At 45.3% G+C, this 18,684-nt stretch overlaps 3 protein-coding genes across 5 annotated transcripts; all 3 read right to left on the bottom strand.

Annotated features, from left to right (window-relative positions):
- Positions 1-2,200: 2,200 nt before the first annotated feature.
- RDM1 (RNA-DIRECTED DNA METHYLATION 1) lies at positions 2,201-5,006 on the bottom strand. Of its 2 annotated transcripts, none has more exons than XM_048685609.2 (3): positions 4,812-5,006; positions 4,584-4,733; positions 2,201-2,774 (listed from the first exon to the last, which is right to left on the bottom strand). In XM_048685609.2, the coding sequence occupies exons 1-3, from the start codon at positions 4,981-4,983 to the stop codon at positions 2,377-2,379; spliced, it is 720 nt and encodes a 239-aa protein (XP_048541566.1). In that variant the 5' UTR covers positions 4,984-5,006; the 3' UTR covers positions 2,201-2,376. The 2 variants fall into 2 exon arrangements, with proteins under 2 accessions (XP_048541566.1, XP_048541567.1); XM_048685610.2 differs by lacking the exon at positions 2,201-2,774 and adding an exon at positions 2,799-3,321.
- Positions 5,007-7,488: 2,482 nt separating this feature from the next.
- Positions 7,489-10,409, bottom strand: TSBTYPE2 (tryptophan synthase beta type 2). Of its 2 annotated transcripts, none has more exons than XM_048690706.2 (5): positions 10,072-10,409; positions 8,970-9,294; positions 8,147-8,901; positions 7,968-8,066; positions 7,489-7,869 (listed from the first exon to the last, which is right to left on the bottom strand). In XM_048690706.2, the coding sequence occupies exons 1-5, from the start codon at positions 10,103-10,105 to the stop codon at positions 7,619-7,621; spliced, it is 1,464 nt and encodes a 487-aa protein (XP_048546663.1). In that variant the 5' UTR covers positions 10,106-10,409; the 3' UTR covers positions 7,489-7,618. The 2 variants fall into 2 exon arrangements, with proteins under 2 accessions (XP_048546663.1, XP_048546664.1); XM_048690707.2 differs by having other exon boundaries at positions 8,970-9,291; positions 10,072-10,408.
- A 957-nt stretch (positions 10,410-11,366) lies between these two features.
- On the bottom strand, positions 11,367-16,654 carry LOC125525704 (uncharacterized). Its single transcript, XM_048690708.2, has 3 exons — positions 16,254-16,654; positions 12,522-12,781; positions 11,367-11,794 (listed from the first exon to the last, which is right to left on the bottom strand). Exons 2-3 carry the CDS (start codon positions 12,778-12,780, stop codon positions 11,715-11,717), a joined length of 339 nt encoding a protein of 112 aa, XP_048546665.1. The 5' UTR covers position 12,781; positions 16,254-16,654; the 3' UTR covers positions 11,367-11,714.
- Between the last annotated feature and the right edge of the window lie 2,030 nt (positions 16,655-18,684).

Genomic DNA, 18,684 nt, shown 5'->3' with positions numbered 1-18,684 from the left:
AAGTCCGCACTTCTCGCAACCATGCATCGCACAACAACCCATCCTTCATTATCGAGTACACCCATTGTGCTTGGTTCAAAGTAAACATCGATAACATCAAAGAAAATCTCATTAGCATTTGGCCGAATACTTGTCAGACGTGGTGTCCGCCATGGACGACGCCGGCAGGGGGGAGTATACCTGGTTGCGGACGGATCCAACGCATATGGTGGGGTAGTCCGAGGCGGACATCCGGCAAGCCCTCACGGTGGCAGATGTCCGGCAAGGCCTGGGCGGCGGCCGAAGTGGTAGAGTGGCAACGTCGAACTCGAAAGGTGCGGATACAGAGCAAGGGGGAGGACGGAGTGGGGGGGGGGGGTGGTTTTGGAGAAAGGGTTGGGTGGGCTGGGGCGTCGGAAGCCTACATGGCGCATGTCCGGACTCCCGCAAACCTCCTACCAATTTGTGGCCGGTTTGTAGGAATTCGGACACCCGGACGTGTCCGCGGATGTTTGTGCACGGCGTTGGATGACAAAAAATGTCCGAACATCGTGGTCCATATGTTTAGGGACACTTTGGAGTACGCCGTTGGAGATGCCCTTAGAGAACTTGCAGGCACTTTGCGATCAATCTCTATAGAGGCAAGTGACCATTTTCTCAGCTCTTTGTAGGATCAATATTCTTACTTCGAAAGCAGCTACAACCAGCCCTGTGCACTTACAAGACATCCTTCACCTAAGTTTTATGAATCATATTTTGTTTACTATTTTTATCCCTTTACAAACAAGTACAAATTCACAGTAGTTATTATACACTCTATGTACGCATGTTGTTATGTATCCACTGCAGAGCTTTGTCGAAGCCTATGCATCTTACGTGTAGATGGTAAAGTTATTCTACATTCATGACGGAAATCCTGCTCGGTAGCTGGAGAATTACAGCTTGTGTTTTTACCTTGAAGTTTTTAGTTGATGATATCGATACACGAGCCTTTGCCACCATCCCTCACAGATTATCCGTGATCAGCCCATAAATCCGCCTGAAATTGCCATAGCAAAGGGAGGCTGAGACGAACCGAATGATGTGGTCCGTAAGCAGAAGCACGGTCCACTTCTCTTATGCTGAGATTTTTTTTTCCCAGGAAAGGCAATCTACGCATGATAACTGGGCAAAAAGTGTATAAGACTGACTTGTGTTGGGATGCACCCTCCACTTATATATGCCCGCAAATAGCGTGTGGCTAGGAGCCACAAGAGCATTTTTTTTCTCTTCTCAAGTGAGAGCTCAGGATGACACTTATATATCCCTGCAAAAAATATTTCTTTATCTTTTGCTGTCGTAGTGAAACGTTTCTTGAGATATTCGAGCAAACCAAGCAAATAGAATTGAGTCCTAGAAAATAGCAGCAGGAGATTAGAATAGATCTTGCGAAGGTAGAAGAGATTGATCGACCAAAGCTCCATATAGATCCGCAGATTGTTCCCATGTGAGGCACAACGACACCTCATTCTGATAAGAAATTCCCAAGGGCTTACAGGTGCGGGGGCACGCACCTGCTCGGCACCGCCCGCCGGGAGCATTGCCCCACAATCCGCAAACTCATTTGATTCCATTTGATTCCTTGCAATTCCCTGTACAGTTTTAAGTTTTAGTTTCTGAAAGTTATTGAATTAATTAGTTCATTCCTACCAAGTTTTAACGGGTCAAACTTTGTGAAGTTTTAAAAGCTTGTTATAACGTATTTGGAAGTGATCTTATTTCAAAGACCTTGTCACAAGGAACCCGAATATGCAAACTAAACATAAATTACACTTTTGGTTCAAGAGATATAATAGATTTAAATTTGAAAGTCCAAAGAAAAAGCATGAGAGATGGGGTCACAAATCGCCTCCCTTATTCTGATCCAAATACCATTTGATGCATGTCTCTGCGAAAATCAAGAACGCATGATTCTGATCCAATACCATTTGATATCTCTCCCTGTAATTTCATTAGCAAGAACATAAGAATGCTGTGCCTTTTGTGGACGAGTTCATTGAGTTGACCAGTTTAGTCGGTAAACCCATTTAGTCAGCCTTCCGAGACAGAAAAGAGAAAGAGAAAAAACACTTCACCGTAACACACAGATTCTCACCAGTAAGAATGGCTATGATACATTGCCGCAAAGCTGGTTCGCAGGATCTATCATAGCCGAAGATGGATACGGGAGCACACAGAAAAGGGAGCACTGCTCTGGCAAAATAGCAGGCGTGTCAAAGTTTAAACCAGCCCAAAGACAGATAGGTGATACAGAATAAGCATAGCCCGGAGTGAACTTCGCGACAAAACTAAACAGCAGACACACCAACAGTGACGACCGAAGCTAACACGGACAAATAACATATGTTCTGGACACTGTCAAGTATCGAAGCCAGAGTAGACACCACTCCCCCTCAGGAGCCGCTTCTCCTCCTCAACGTAGTTCTTCCCCCTGCTGGCCTGCCCGCGGTCTCTCTTCCGCTTCTCCTTCTGTGAGAATGAAGCAGCATCCTTCTCTTTCTCGGTCTGCCTTGGTTGGGGGTTCATCACACCGATAAGCTTCTCTCCTTCAGTTACTGCAGCCCTTGTGCGTTCCCGCTCTTCAAAAGACTCGGTTAGAACTTCCTTCTCGTTGCGATCTTTCCCAGTGGACCAAGTCCAGTTACGTTCAACCTTTGGAGGAGCAACTGTCAGTATAGATGGTCCGCCACGATACCCGTGCCGGCTCAAAGCACTGAAATCCACACCACCAGGTTTCTTCTTCTTCAACATAGATGCTGTTCAGAGAGCTAAAAGCAGCGTTAAAAGAGACCCTGACCATCACATATCATACTTTTAACATCAGTGACATATGGTTCATATTACTTCGCTAACAACCAAAATGTGCCAGATTACAGCAGGCAGAAACAAAATAGACAGGATAAGACGGTCCAACTTGCGATGTTTGCTAATGCAACTTTAGGGAAGGGAACACTGGATCTATGTTAGCATGATACATGGGGTCTTTGGCCCAGAGCTTCTCTAAGTGGTCACTAGAGGTGGTCAGCCTATGGACTTCTTCAGTGGCCCAAATGAGGGCCTGAGCTTTCATAGGGTGAATGATAGCATCCAGAGGCTGGTGCTCATTATCGCTCCCAACCCTCTGTTGATCCCACTGTCTCAAGAGGATGTTGGTGAGGTAATGCAAGGGCTGCTCGTACAACTGCTTCACCGATCTTCCAAGTCCCAGCCATGATGTGGATGGGATCAAGGAGCTGCAGTGATCAGGAATTGGGATGTGCTTCATGTACTCTTGATACATTTCAGCCCTCCTGATCAATGCACCTGCAGTATTATCTCATAATAGTAAGAGTACAAATATGCAACTCTAATACTCTATGCAGAAAACATATAATCTTAAAACCACAGGAGCTAATCCAATGCAGATCTCTACTGTCCATGGCTGGTTGAGTGCAAACTCTAGCCCAGGATCTCAAGCAGTGTTTGAGGACAGAAACATGACTTGAAACCTTTTTGCTGACATTAGTTTCTGGTTTACTCCATTGGTATATAGAGAAGGTGCAGCACTGAAGGTCAAGGCTGGGCCCCAACTAAGTATACAACTTGAAGCAAACAGGTTTAAGAAACACTGAGATTTCTTGCCCAGGTGAACATTACGAAATTAAGAATCTTGTATACATAATTATTATAAGCATGTTGCCATTTGCACAAATTTATCGCTGAATGAACCCAAAACACATTGCGAAAATTAGCATGTTAATTAGATATCACTCTCCTCGCATAAGAATAAACAAAAATCAGACATTGGCCTCACCCAGTAAAACATGCTACAGTGGTTACCAGTCCAGGCTGATCAGAATCAGTTAGCGTATGCCCTAGTGTGTAACAAAAACTATTATTTCCGACACAACCTAAGCTATTCCTCTGTTAGTAATGGTAACAAACAAGATAAGCGGTATCTGGATACCAAATCTCAAGTATACAAAATACTAATAAGATAAATATACATGATAAACAGGCAATAACTCCACAACACTTGCGATAGCTCATGATTACATGACAACAAAAAACATTTATATATGGCACAGTATTAAAATTTCACTCAATCACATGAAATAAATATATAACATGTTCAAATATGGACCTATACAATATGTTGCTAAAGTGGGGGTTCAATACACAACTACTTAAGAAAGATAGTCATAACAATTTAACATCTAAGCCAGTTTGTTAGGTGCGTGCAGAATTATTACCCCAATATCTAATCCTAGGCAGGAAATCAATTCTCTTGGACTTTTTGGTGAATTATTAACCCCAACATTGTTGCTTCTCCAAGAAGGCAAAATAGCGAACCCCTAAGAACAAACGCTGTGCATAGACTAAATTGTGCCTTGTGCGCACCAATACAAGCAAATAAAAGCTATAAATTTTAGAGTCGTTTAATTCATCTTAGAGCCATTGGGCAGATACAAGCTAAAATCACACCAAAATTTAGCATAAACAAGGAGTCGGAGACGTTATATCAACTCTAATGAGCGCGCAAATCGATTATTTTTGTAACAAAAAGCGACCGAAATAGCTCTCACCTTTTGCTGGAGCTGTAGATTTGGAGGACATGGGCAGCCGGAAGGAGTTCTCGCCTTTCCCGTTCCCGGCCTCATCGTCGGAATCCGAGCTCAGGTCGTCGCCCGAAGAGAGCTCCACCGGCTCCTCCGACGGCGCGGCCCTCTTCATACCTACTCACCGGCCCACAACGACGTCAGCGTCACTCCGTCCGAACAAGACCGTAGAAGAGCGAAGTTCTGCGCCCTCACCTGGTCTACGGAACGGGGAAATACGCCGCCGGCGAGAGGGCGGGGGTTGGAGGTCTCGCTCCCGGGTCGCCGGCGTCGGAGACGGCGAGATGACAAGGAAGCCGAAACCCTCGATTCTCCGCTTGGCCTGTCCTTTTTTTTTTCTAGAAGAGGCCTGTCCCTTTTTTAACATGTCCCTGGGGTTGTTGGGCTGGGATGAGAGAGTTCTCTTCCTGGGGCGTCCTAGGTAATTGGTTTATTTTTCTCCTTAAAAAACGACATAATTTTCAAAAAGCGCTCAAAATATTAATTTTAAAAAGCGCCGCTTGTATAAATTTAAAATCAGATTCAGAATTTAAAATAAATACCTGAAAAAAGACAAATCACGATGCGAATTATAGATAATACAAATTGGGTCACCGATCTGGTCCATTTTCTTTATCGTAAATGAAATTTGTAATTATTTTTTCTACGAAAATGTTAACGCCCACACGTGTGGGCGTTAGCCAACTCACCCACACGCCTCCATCACCGTCCAATAACTTCTACACGAATCTTGGCACGAATTAACTGATTTTCTATGCTACGTAGGACGACTCGCGTGTGTGGTGTGTAAGAGAGGTCGCCCACACATCCATTTTACCACACGGAGGGGCCGGTGTGTGGGCGTTTAGCAGTTCGCCCACACACCAGTTTTCAGTCACGCACAAGGGCTGGTGTGTGGGCGTTTGCCATCTCGCCTACACGCCTGCCTCCTCTCCCACAACCAAGTTGCCAGTTGCCATGCGTTTTGCAGTGTACATGGCAACTGCCCTAGTGTGATTGCAAGCAGATGGCAACTCTTTTTTTTTATCCAAACATGTCATTGCCATATGTTTGGCATGGTACATGGCAAACTGCCCTAGCGTGCACATAAGCAGATGGCAACTCTTTCTTTTTAAATGGCAACTGCCCTAGCGTGCTTGTGAGCACATGGCAACTCTCTCTTTTACCCAAACATGTTTTTTGCCATGCCTTTTTTTGTAGCGCTACATGGCAACTGCCTAGTGTTAGTAGGTGGCAACTCCTAAAGTTTTGAAATCATGGCAACTGCAGTAGATCAGACCACGCATGGCAACAGCTGTAGTTATCCAAAAAATGGCAATCTGGAACTTTGACCTGAGATGGTAACTGCAGTTGAGCAAACATGGCAACTGTAGTTGTCCGACATGGCAACCGTAGTTCAGCGACATGGCAACTGCACTTAAACGAACATGGACGAGGGTCCGACCAATGGCAACTGCGGGGCGCGCGGTAAAGTGTCACGTGGGGCGTGCGGGACCACGAGGTACGAGGCCTGACGTACCAGGCGTGTGGGCGTTATCTATTTCGCCCACATGCACGCGTGTAAAAGGGACCGGGAGGAGAAAAAAGAGGCGTGTGGGCGCTAGTTGTTTTGCCCACACACAGACGTGTGGGCTGGTCCTCTTAGGCACCACACAGAACGTGTGAGCAGATTTCTTAACGTCCACATGTGTGGCAGTTAGCGGCGTCCTTTTTCTAATACTATGTTCGAATGTGGATTTTAGATGAATTCTTATACTACTACTACTACTACTACTACTACTACTACTACTATTATTATATGATTTTTTTAAAATCAACAACTATAAATATGACAATTTAACTCGGGTGCACTAGTATCACTAGATATTTCCCCATGCCAGCCCAATTGCCCTATTAGGCCTGCCTCCTTGGTTGTAGAAATTTTTGCACCAATTCTATAGGATAGGATTTTTAAAGAAAAATTAAAATTTTCTTTGGATCCTTTGGTTTGTAGGGATGGATTCCTATTCCTATGTAGGATAGGAACCAATCCTTCGCATTTCAAAGGAAAAAACAATAGCCTAGACTCAACAACAAAATTCTATCATGTGTGTCAAATGACATCTTTTTCTCTATAGAAATTAAGATACATAAAACCTCATTTCTTATGATTTTCCTATTACTACAATATTACCATCCCACGAACAAAGGAATAGAAAGCTAGAGGAAGTGACCAGCTTATTGATAGCTATAGGATGGGTAAGAGGGTAGTGGTACCCAGCACCAGGGACCAATCTCAGGTTAGACGCTATGGTGTCTCCTAAAAGCAAAATATTCTTTTAATGGAGGCAATGTTCCCGTTGGTAGTGAGGCATCTGTGGTGACTTTATCGATATCAAAACCCATCGACTCAGTGCTCACGGGGATACGATGTGTGTGCGTGTGCGTTTATAGGGTGAGTATATGTACTTGTTTGTGAGTGTTTGTATTTGTATTATTTGTATTGTATTTCTAAAGAAACACGGGGATTTTACAAAGTTGTCGTGTAGTTGTTCTAAGAAATTTACATAAATATCTTGCCTCAGACATCTCAAAGTTAATTTAATATGTGGTTTGATCTTAGGTTTCGACTCCTACAAAATTTAGAGGAAATTGATGTTTCCTACAGGAATTTATAGGTTAATTTCTTAAAGAAAAAAATGTTATAGTATTCTCATCCTATGATTTTTTTTAGAAAAAACTGTTGTACCCAATGAGCCCTAAGAAATGACAGTCAGACAATGTAATAGCCAAATGGGGAGTTATATTGTGGGGGCAATGGTGAAAAGTTAGAAAAAAAAATTCAAACAAAATTTTAAAACTAGGATGGAATGTATCAAGAATTGAGGGAGCAGAAGCCAAAAGGTAACATCTGTTATTGATCAAATTTATTTGTGCCATGCACCAAGAAAACGTCACATTGTTCATCTTATTGTATCCCAACTTCCCACACTGTTCTTCTATCAATCTCTGAACCTCTAACATCAAACTTTGGGAATGGCACCCAGAGACTCCTTGAGCTTCTCAGAGGAGTGTGAGAGATCAATCATGTCGCCTCTCAGGTACCGGTCGTAGGCGGCGAGGTCGAAGTGGCCGTGGCCGCACATGGCGATGAGGATGACCTTCTCCTCCCCGGTCCTCTTGCACTCCAGCGCTTCCCTGATCGCCGCCGCGATCGCGTGCGTCGGCTCCGGCGCCGGGATGATGCCCTCCGTCCGTGCAAATTGTAATGCAGCTGCAGATAATTCATCAACGAAGGCAAGGAATGTCTGAGTGAGTTCAAATACACGGTCAAGAGACGAGAAATCGACTGCAAAATGTATGGACATGTACCTTCGAAGCACTCAGTTTGCTGTATGGACATGGCCTCCATGAACCCGAGCTCATACACATGGGAGATAAGAGGCGCCATTCCATGGTAGCGAAGCCCACCTGCACAAATGGCTTTGCGTCAGTAAACAGAGCAGGAAGCCAATTAATGGAGACAGATAAGGAGTTGCAGTGATGAACACCTGCATGGATGGGATCGGGGACGAAGTCGTGGCCGAGGGTGTGCATCTTCATCAGCGGCGTCAGCCCGGCCGTGTCGCCGTAGTCGTAGGCGTAGACGCCCTTGGTGAGCGTGGGGCACGCGGCGGGCTCCACGGCCCTGAACTGCGGGTTCATCCTGCCGGCCAGCTTCTCGCGCATGAAGGGGAAGGCGAGCCCGCCGAAGTTGGAGCCGCCGCCGGTGCAGCCGATGACGACGTCCGGGGTGTCGCCGATGGCCGCCAGCTGCTCCAGGCACTCCTCGCCGATGACGGTCTGGTGCAGCAGGACGTGGTTGAGCACGCTGCCGAGGCAGTACTTGGTGTCGGCGTTGGTGGCCGCGACCTCCACCGCCTCGGAGATGGCCATCCCGAGGCTCCCCGGGCTGCTCGGGTCCGCCGCCAGGAGCCTCCTGCCGGCCTCCGTCACGTCGGACGGCGACGGGTGCACCTTGGCGCCCCACGTCTCCATCATCAGCCTCCGGTACGGCTTCTGGTCGTAGGACGCGCGCACCTGCCACACCTCGCAGTTGAGGCCGAAGAGGGTGCTGGCGAAGGAGAGCGCGCTGCCCCACTGGCCGGCGCCGGTCTCGGTGACCACGTTCTTGACCCCCGCCGCGGCGTTGTACCACGCCTGCGGCACGGCGGTGTTGCCCTTGTGCGACCCCGCCGGGCTAGTGCCTTCGTACTTGTAGTAGATCTTCGCCGGCGTGCCGAGCAGCTTCTCCAGCCTCTTGGCCCTGCCATATCAACACCTTGTTTACTCCACGCTCCCTTGAATCACGACAGCAACAGCATCTTTCTTTACCTGATCAGCGGCGTGGGGCGCCAGAGCTCGTAGACATCCCGGACCTCGTCGGGTATGTCGATGAAGCGCTCCTCCGTGAGCTCCTGCCGGATCAGCTCGTCGGGGAAGAGAGGGGCCAGGTCGCTGGGGTTGAGCGGCTGGTGCGTCCCCGGGTGCAGCATCGGCGGCGGCTTCACCGGCAGGTCGGCGATGAGGTTGTACCATTGCTTCGGGACGCCCACGTTGCCTGGATACGAGCCGGCCCTGGCGGCGAAGCTCCTACGCCCGGTGACAGCGACTCTGTGCTTTGGTAGGCGATGAAGCGAGGAAGCCTGCTCCGGGACTGCTGCAATGCAGGTGGTGTTCGCAACGCCAGAATTCAGAAACCACAACGGTGAAAAATCTAACTGAAACAATTAGATAGTATATAATTACTAATTAACACAGATTAGATGTGCCTAATGATTTCAGGCTGAATAATAAGCATTGAAAATGTTGTTGATCTAGAAACTATTGATAGTCTCATGGAATGAAATGATTATTGGTAGGTGCCAACGACACAAGCGTGCTTCCCCCATCTACACTGTTCTGCTCTGTATTCATCCAACTTGGACCAGCGCGATGCTGACTTGACGCCTAACCAAAATTGATTTTGTGATCTGTATATCCAGCTCCACAGATAGATAGAGATAGCCCTTCTTGATATCGACCCGTGTTGGGAATGGCCTCACGTTCTTTTACTGAACAAAGATCGCCGGCCGGCAATAACCACCTTGCACACATTGCAGAAAATAGATTTTCCTTTTTCTTTTTACTGTCATCACCTATGCTCTCTCTCTCTCAGTTCATCTATTATCTGAAACTGCATGGCTAGACATCTAGTATTATCTGAAACTCCAAAGGGAAAAGGAAAACTTTGAGGATTGAGGAGCTGTTGTATTGGCTGGGGGTTGGGACTGGACAAGAATAATACGTAAGTGAATAACAGCACAACTAGAATCTAATAACATGGTGAGAGAGAAAATCCTTGGAATCCAAGCCCGCATAAACCGAATCAAACCTACGGATCGAAATCGTTTTGACTTTCGGGCGAGATCAGGGGTTCATGCACGGGCGGACGCACCTGGGAGCCGGGGAGGGCGGAGGGCGGTGGCCATTTCTTGTCGTCGCGATCGAGCCGCCGCCGCGGGGGCTGCTTTGCCGTTCCTGGCTTCCTGGATCGCGCCCCGAAGGCTGCTCTGCTCAGTGGGTAGTAGTCAACCGCCCGGGCTGTGATGAGTGAGAGAGTGGCTTGCCTCTGCCTGCCGCCGAGTGGTGTCGGGCGAGTAGTTAACGCTGCAGGGTGGCTTCTCGCGCGCCTGCCTCGTGCAGGCAGCCCTTCTTTTTGTTTGATGGTGGATTGGATTCTGCCTGCGACGACGTGCCACGCACGGTGTCCTTTACTTCTACTTTGGTGGGTGGATGGTGGCGGCTATTCCGCCGGCGTCACCAATTTTAAAAACTGAACCGTGAAGCGATCTGTCGATCAAGGACAGCAGCGCTTGGCGCACTTATTATCGAAGGTCAGGAAGATCAGATCCGGGACCATTCTTTTTGTGTGTGTGTGATTTGATGATAGTGACATTGGACGATCCATGTTGCACAAAATCACCCATGTGGGGATAGAATAGAGCAATAAGGCTAAACATACAATACGTACTCCACGGTGAACACTAGCCCGTGGCTGGAGCTGATTATGCACTTGTCTTCCAGGCATCATTTTCTTTTCTTTTCGGCGAAAGAGGCGTCATTTTTCTTGGATGCTATGGTGTTTTTTCCAAGGGGGTGTTGACACGGTTGCAATTTGCAGATCGTTTTTCCTGGAGAAGTCCATCTTCTCGACCATTCTCGCCATGCTGAGCCATCAGCGACGACCACGGCAGAGAGCGAGCCACATTATCAGCAGATCGTCAATTGCTGGTTTGATTCCCGGTTCACCATGTGGCCAATCGGCAATGCAGCAGCTTGAGAAAGAAACCTTTAGAGTTGATTTTTTGTTGTTTGTTTGTTTCGAGGAATGTAGTAAGTAGGTACTTGAAAGTGATCGCATCAGTACTGATAATTTAGTTTAACCATGTGTGCGTGTCCCTGTCGAAGCTGATGGTCCGGTGGTTAGCAGACGGTGCAACAGTGTACAACTTGACGAGATGGAACGTGCGGCCAGCCAGCTGCTCAAATTCTCATTGCTCTTCCTTGGGGTGTGGCCATATCACTGCATGCACATCCTCTCTCTGCGGGGAATTTTTCCTTGACAAGAGTCGTAGCACTGAAGGAGTAGCTGGGACACGTTAGATTGTCCGAAGATTACATCGTGACGCCGCCAGTTAAACTGAAGCCAACCCACAGCGTCCCTTTGCAATGTCAGCAATTAAAAGAAAGTACAAAAACGATAATGCACTTGACAGAAACCACAGATAAAGTATGGGGTAATATACATACTAGTTATCTTCAGCAAGCAAAACAGAACAAAGCCCTAAGAATATATTTCTAGATTATAACATACTAAAATCATATCTAAGTAACTCCAAAACACCAATCTACGTAGCAATGAACAAGCAAGCAAAGCACAAGAGAGCAATAGTCAACAGAAGGTGGCTTCGCCTACATGTCAACTATTTGTAGTACTAACATAACAACACGTGCTCATTCCATTTGAGACCAAGTTTCATATTTTTGTTCTTGCTGTTCAATATCTTTACTGCCCAGTCGATGAGTTAAAATCAAAGGCTAATAATCTGGAATGGACGCAAAGGTGTACCCTGGTGCTCCTCTCCATGAATAGTATGCAACTCGGGTCTCATAAAATCCTGCATAAGCAATGTAAATATGTACATGTAAGAGTTATATGCTTGTTTGGAAAGTAGAACAGCCCTAAAGAGCGAGATAATTTGTTTCAAGCGTAACAGTAGAGATGCAGAAGAACGGGAAAAGTTCTGTTTTCAGCATAATAATTGAGATGCAAAAACGGGCCTGTTTCGTCTAAAATGGAAGAGCCTATACCAGTTACGGTTATATATCAACAGTAAACATTGCCTTGCATACTCCAGTAATGCAAGTGGACACATTATTTTTATGGTAATGTTACCTGGCGAATGGTTGCCAGGAACACCCCCAACGAACCGCCTCACACGCCACTCGATCAAGATCTGATGGTGGCAGTTTTTGGGTGAAAACTGCACTAAAATTAAACAAATGCCATCCCAAAAAACACTAAAACTGCCACCCCGGCAATTCGCAAATGCCACCCCTAGCTGGCGAACGGTCGCCAGCTAGTGGGGTCCTATTTTTGTAGGAAGTATGTACATATGTAATGAGAAGAGAAAAAAACTGCACCATGCTTAATTACTCCAGTGGTGCAAGTGGCCATTGTTTACGTAGGAAGTTTTTACAGGAAGCATATGAGAGTGGCCATTGTTTTTATAGGAATATTTATCGAATAATTTGAATAAGATAATATTCACTCTGGAAGATGAAACAGTGGCATATCAACCACAATACGGAAATTGAAGTGATATAATTGTATAATTGACATACCAGGAAGAAAGGCAAGGATACCCAGGAACAATAGACCATACACCTGAGTGCTATCACCCTCCATGTGACCTGTGAATATAAAATACGAAAGGAACAGAAGAGAGCTTCCCAGGAAGAGGAGGAATAATGCTAGGGCAATCGACTTCCATGGGATCCTCCTCAAGGATTTTGGGGTGTATGTGAACCGACGGTCAATATTGTCCTCATCCCTGTCCTCCGTAGGAAGAACAGAATAAGGAATGTTGCGTCTGGCCGCCATGCTGCAGTATCAGCATTGGAAACACATACAGTGAGTACAAGTACAAAAAATGACCAAGGTTATACAAGATAAGACAGAACAGCTGAGAAATGACTAATATGAAACCACGATAAGAAATCATCACCAAAGCATGAAAAAAACAGAGAAATGCCATTCAAGGAAAGAAACAGGGTCTGTTTGATTCCTACACTGAGCAACATGCCTGAGAATATTCCCTGCCTGAGAGTAACCTGAGTGTGCTTAACAAATTGCCCAGGCAGGCACACAAAGAATCCTAGGCCGTGTTTGGTGATGTCCTGAAGATATGCCTGTGTGGATAGAAGCTCCACGCAGTGTTTGGTTCATTTTTTCCCTGGGTTACACTCACCACTTGTTGGTCACGTATTACAGGAGTGAATTAATAATCAGAGAAGACCAAACATAACCAGATCCAATTATCATTACATTTCAGGTCTCAGTTTACATCATACCTTGAAGATATTGAACAGATCAGTACTTAGATTGTTAACCACTAACATGTCCAAAAGTCACATTTCCTACCAGATCAGTACTAGATTGTTTGAACACAATAGTGCATCAATCACATAACCAGAAGTCCACCAAAAGGAAACTCGTGTACTTATCTTTTGTAATCAACAATAACTTAAAGATTAGCAGGATCATCAGTACGACCATGAGTAGGATCATCGGTATGGTCATCAATAGGATCATCAGTACGGCCATCAGCAGGATAATCACCGGATAAATGATTCAACACCCAACATGAGATGTAATCCTCACCCATGCTTATAAGGAAGCTACAATGAACTTGAAACTCTGGCTTGCAAAGGTGCATCCCTACTGCCATCCTATCTTCAGGTGTTAATGCAATATTCTCGAGCATGTTCCAAAGAGGAGCATTTGGATCTGGTGGAGCTACAGTTTGTATTGGTTGTGTAAGGCTTTGCAGATACTGACATGGTTCATAAAATTGAAGTCATCCAGATAGGAGACCATCTAAATATGTAGAAGTAGAACAAATAGAAACAATGGCATAATACTTGTATTATAAACCATAAGGGCCTGTTCGGAAGTTCTCCAGCTCCGTGCTCAGCCTACTCGGTGGAGCCCGACCAAATGTTTTCCCGGATCCAGGAACTGTTTCAACAGTGCCACAGTAAAAATGCGGAGCGACATTTTCCTGGATCCAGGGAATCGTTTTCAGTGGAGTTGAAAAGATTACGAAGTGCTGCCACCGCCAAGTAACAGCGTACCGGTTCGGCGCCTGTTCTCTCCCTTCTTTCTCAAAGCGGCACAAAATATGCCCGTACAACTCTTGTCGGTTTCCTTGCCGGTGCCCTTCGTCTTCTGGGAAACGAAGAAGAACAGCTGCCGACGTGAGAGAATGGGCGGATGATCGAACCCGCCGCCTAAGCTCCGAGCTCGCCGCCACGAGCTTCTCTTCCGACCTCCAGCCATCCTGCTCCTGACGTGCCCCGAAGCCAAGTTCTCACCCACGGCTGAACCGCCCCTAGTTCGCCAACGCGTGCAAGGAAGAGCGACACTCACGCCAGAACAGCCCAGCACCACTACCGTCCTCCCGCTCCGGCAGGTGACCCTCGGATCCACCCGTTGTCACCAACCCCCACCTACCACGTGTGCCTTCCTGTAAACCCACAAAATCGATCCAGCGCTTCGCCCTAAACCTCCCGGACACCTCCGTTTCCCCAGCCGAGCATCACAATGACGGGGTGGTCCTCGCCATCGGTGCCGGCCGGCCTCTCCTCTGTTCCCAAGTTCATCCCGAATCGACTACGCTGACCTTGGCCAGCTTCTCCATGCGAACGGGCTGGCATCAGTGCTAAATGGGTTGTCACTTGTCAGCCCAGACTACTGATCGGAGCCAGAGTTTGGCTGCCGAACGTTTTTCACTCGACCTGGAAACCCCAGCAGATCACGGATTTGCAGATTTAGCAGAGTGGAGATTTGGGATTCTCGTAACAACTTTCAACATTCAATTCAGTCCTTTCGCTTATGATTTTAGTCCCAAATCTCTGGTACACAATCGGTAGAAAATAAAATAATAGTGCTTATTACAATTCAAAGTCAAGAATATGCAGCTTCAATCGCTAAATTTTCTGCAATACTTCTACCATAAGTAGTAGGAAAAAAATGAAGGTACGATTTCAAGTATTTATATCTCAAATATACGGATGTCATTTCCTTTTCATACATGTAATCCAGAAACTCGTGATGGTATCTTTGGTCAAAGCTGGATAGAGTTCTTTAACGAGTGGACGAAGTATCATGGTTTCCACTTAAACAATATATTGTTGTATGGAAGCATTAGACATCATATAATGCATCAAGTATATCGATGCGACTGGTAAAAGAACATGATTATAACTTGCATTTATATGTTGAGTTCGACCTCCAGTTCCATAAAACTTTGTGTGGACCTTTTAGATTGGAATACTTTGATAGGCATGGTGTTTAAGAAAGTTCTCATGTTCAGGAAACCGTGGATTTGGTAAAGACAATGCTATATGAACCATTGTCAAGTGCTCTCGGAAGATGAAAGATATAACGGCATGTGTTCTTAGTTAAGTGTATTGGAAAGATGACTGTTTGCTTAGGCGGTGATGTATAAATGTTCAGCAGAGGGATGAAAGGCAAATGACATAAGGGGATGAAAGGAGAGAAATTAACATCATATCTACATGCAAACCTTATATGCTGGAATACAAATAAAAACCTAGCACAACATATTAGATATCATTTCTTCCTACCAAGCGTATAACAGCAATGCACAAATTTAACTCTAGTCAGGAAATAGCAGTATTCTCACAGTAGCTACCACTTGCAATAACCTTAGGCATGCATCTCGGGTTAAAACAAACTGTGTCATCTATCCTACAGCGTATATTGATCTGTGTTCACAAAGACCATTCAACGACTCAAGTCCAAAACATTTCTGCTGTATAAGCCCGACTCTGATTGCAAGACAGAGAAAACAGGAAACTAATATTAAAAAGAACAGTAATAACATCTTATTTCCTTGGATAAACAAGGATGATCCCTCAGCAGTGATTTGTGACTTGTGAGTGAGATCTTGCGGAACCTTTGGTATGGAACTTACTGTGCAAAATGCACACAAGTTCAATCAATGGCAAACAAGTTCAGTATAGACACAGGTTCAATCTATGGGATGGATAATATGGACTCAAGGTATGGATATTTTTTACTTTTTTTTATCATACCTGTTCCTCAAGGTACTCCTGGCAATATGGATCTACTTATGAACTCATTAAATTGTGGTTGATGTGTGCTTCTACATGCGTTGCTGACTTGAATAGGCATTAGTGGTACAAAGAATGAGGCAAAAAAAAACATGGAATTCGAACTCAGTTAACAGAAACGGCATGGCACATCAGAGAACGAAGCATGTAGATAGATTAAATCTAGCAGAAAATGTATAAACAGAGCGCACTAACCGCGGGCCTGTTGTCGATGGTGAAGTGAGATCGGCAGGCAACAGAGACGGCGAGCGACGTCCGCAGAGAAGCGGAGAGGAGGCGGGCGTGCACCGCCGAGCTCGTGCGGGGGACGGTGGCCGGCGAAGTGGGGACTGGCGAGGTTAAGGGTTAGGGGAGGTGGCCGGCATCCGCCGTCGCGCGCGAGCGGCCGCCTCCGCTATGCCCGGCTGGAGGAGCAGTGGATGCGTTGGCTGGGAAAGGGATCGAGCGGGGGTGGTGGCCGGCGAAGTGGGGAGATGACCGGCGATCTCTGGTCGGTGAGTATGGCTCTTTTTTTAGGGCGAGTATATGACTTGAGGTGAGAGCTCCTCGACGCTCACCGCGTCCAATTCGCGGCGAAACGCTCAGGTACGCCTCATGGGCCAGCCCAGTTTGGCGTGCGCTGCCTGCCTCCACCTGTTTTTACGAGACGCGACGGTTTCGTTCAGGGCTGCAGCTCGTACCTTCAAGAGTTCTGCGTTCTAGTGATCATCGTAAATACGAGGATAAATCTACTCTTGTTCTTTGGCGGTTCCATGAGATTAAGAAGTTTTCTGTCCTTCCAAATTCGCTTCAGATCTGATGAGTTTATATTAGTGTGTCAAACTTTTTTTGCTGGTTCGATTCTTTATGAAGTTGAAATCTTTCATCGACAACATGACAAATATATTGTGATTCAACGACCCACACTTCTAGTGGATCATCGCTAGTCCAAGTGTGTTCATCTTCAAGGCTTCCCATCTTTTTGGATGGACGACTCAAGGCGTTTTTAAATATCGTTATTAGTAATGTTCGCGTAAGTGAAAGAGTGACAATATCGTTGCTCCAGTCCATTTACAGGCTCTTTACCGAAGTCTTTGAAATAACTTTTATAGGAGAGATTGATACTACGAAGAAGGTGTTTCCAAGAGATTTCATTGTAATTCTTAGTCATATGAGTTACTATATATTCTCTTAGATTTTAGATCCAAATCAGTGTACCTGTAATTGTTAAATTTTGTCAGTTTTCTTTCATATTTTGTTTAAACACTAAAAAAAGGAAAAAATACATAACTAAAATGAAAATCAGTGTTCTTACATTTAAAAAAACATGTCATTAGATAAAGTGTTCCCCTTTTCTTAAAAATAAATATTTGATAGCTTCGTGTAAATATACTGACACATGTAAAAATAAATATTAAAAAATCTTGTAGTTTTTAAAAATGTTCCTGCAACTTTTAAAAATTGTTATATAGTATAAAAAATGTTCATCTAGTTTTAAAAATTGATCATGCATTTCAAAATTTTCAAGTATTTATTTTTTTCTATGTGTTCGTAAACAATATTAATTTTAGAATAGAAAAAATAGAAAAGGAAGAATGAAAGAAATAAAATTCAGAAGAAAAAGAAAACCGAGAAAAAACCAAAAGGAAAAAAAATGAAAAACTACGAAGAAACCCACCTGAAACGCTTAGGACACAATGGAGAAAGGAAAATTGATGATACAACGATCGCCAATGTGGGCTGACCATAGTGCGCTCATTTGTATGTGTTTGCCCATCAAAGTGTTGAACAGAGCGACAAACGGAATTTACCGGTAAATGCAGGCATGTGTCTGTGCGGCTGGGGAGGGGAGGGGGTTGCGCACGCACATGTCTAGGTTAGGTTGGTTGTGGGCCAATTTTGGGTTGGGATGTGTGGGCAACACAGTCGAGTTGATGAAAAACCGATACTTACCAAAGTTTCTAGGTCGGATAACCGGACCACTATAAGGATAATCCGATATCCGTTGGATAATGTATGTATGGTATACTATCTCGTATCCAACAAAGATATCTAGTACCAGTTGTTGAATCTGATAGATAGTAAAAATGTGTTCCCACATTCCATTTTTTATTTGATAGCTTCAGTCAAAAATTATCCTAATCACTTTCACTTCTAGTTATCGATCTCAGGAAGCACAGGCTTGCTCTTCGTCTTCATTGTTACGGCTTCAGCGAACTGATCGGTCTAGGACCTTGCAGGGGTTGCCCTTAGTTGTGGATTCCCAGGTTCAAGGTTTTTTCAATAGCTTAGTACATTGGCAAATTGGATCCGGTGAGCACTAGAAGGACAAATGGGTTACTAATGAAACATATGATGAGATTGCGCCCGCTCTCATCGTCCATGTCAGGACCCAAACTATAAACCGCCGCACGGTTAAGGAGGGTCTGAATCTGCATCATTGGGCATCTGACACTGAGCTCTCAATGGATGGCCTTGTCCAACTAACCAGACTAGGGGAAATCATGGTGACGGTTCAGCTTGATCAGGAGCGAAAAGATGTTGCCCTATGGGAGTGTATAATTTGGCTTCCACTTATGCAATGTTGTGGGCTAGGAGTATCACATGTGTCAATGCCAATGCCATATGGAAATGATGGGCCCCATTA

This window comes from Triticum urartu, chromosome 7A (genome assembly GCF_056163025.1).
Source record: "Triticum urartu cultivar PI428250 chromosome 7A, HENAU_Tu73, whole genome shotgun sequence".
Taxonomy (NCBI): Eukaryota; Viridiplantae; Streptophyta; class Magnoliopsida; order Poales; family Poaceae; genus Triticum; species Triticum urartu.
Note: the sequence above shows the minus strand (reverse complement) of the source record. Positions and strands in the feature narration are given on the sequence as shown.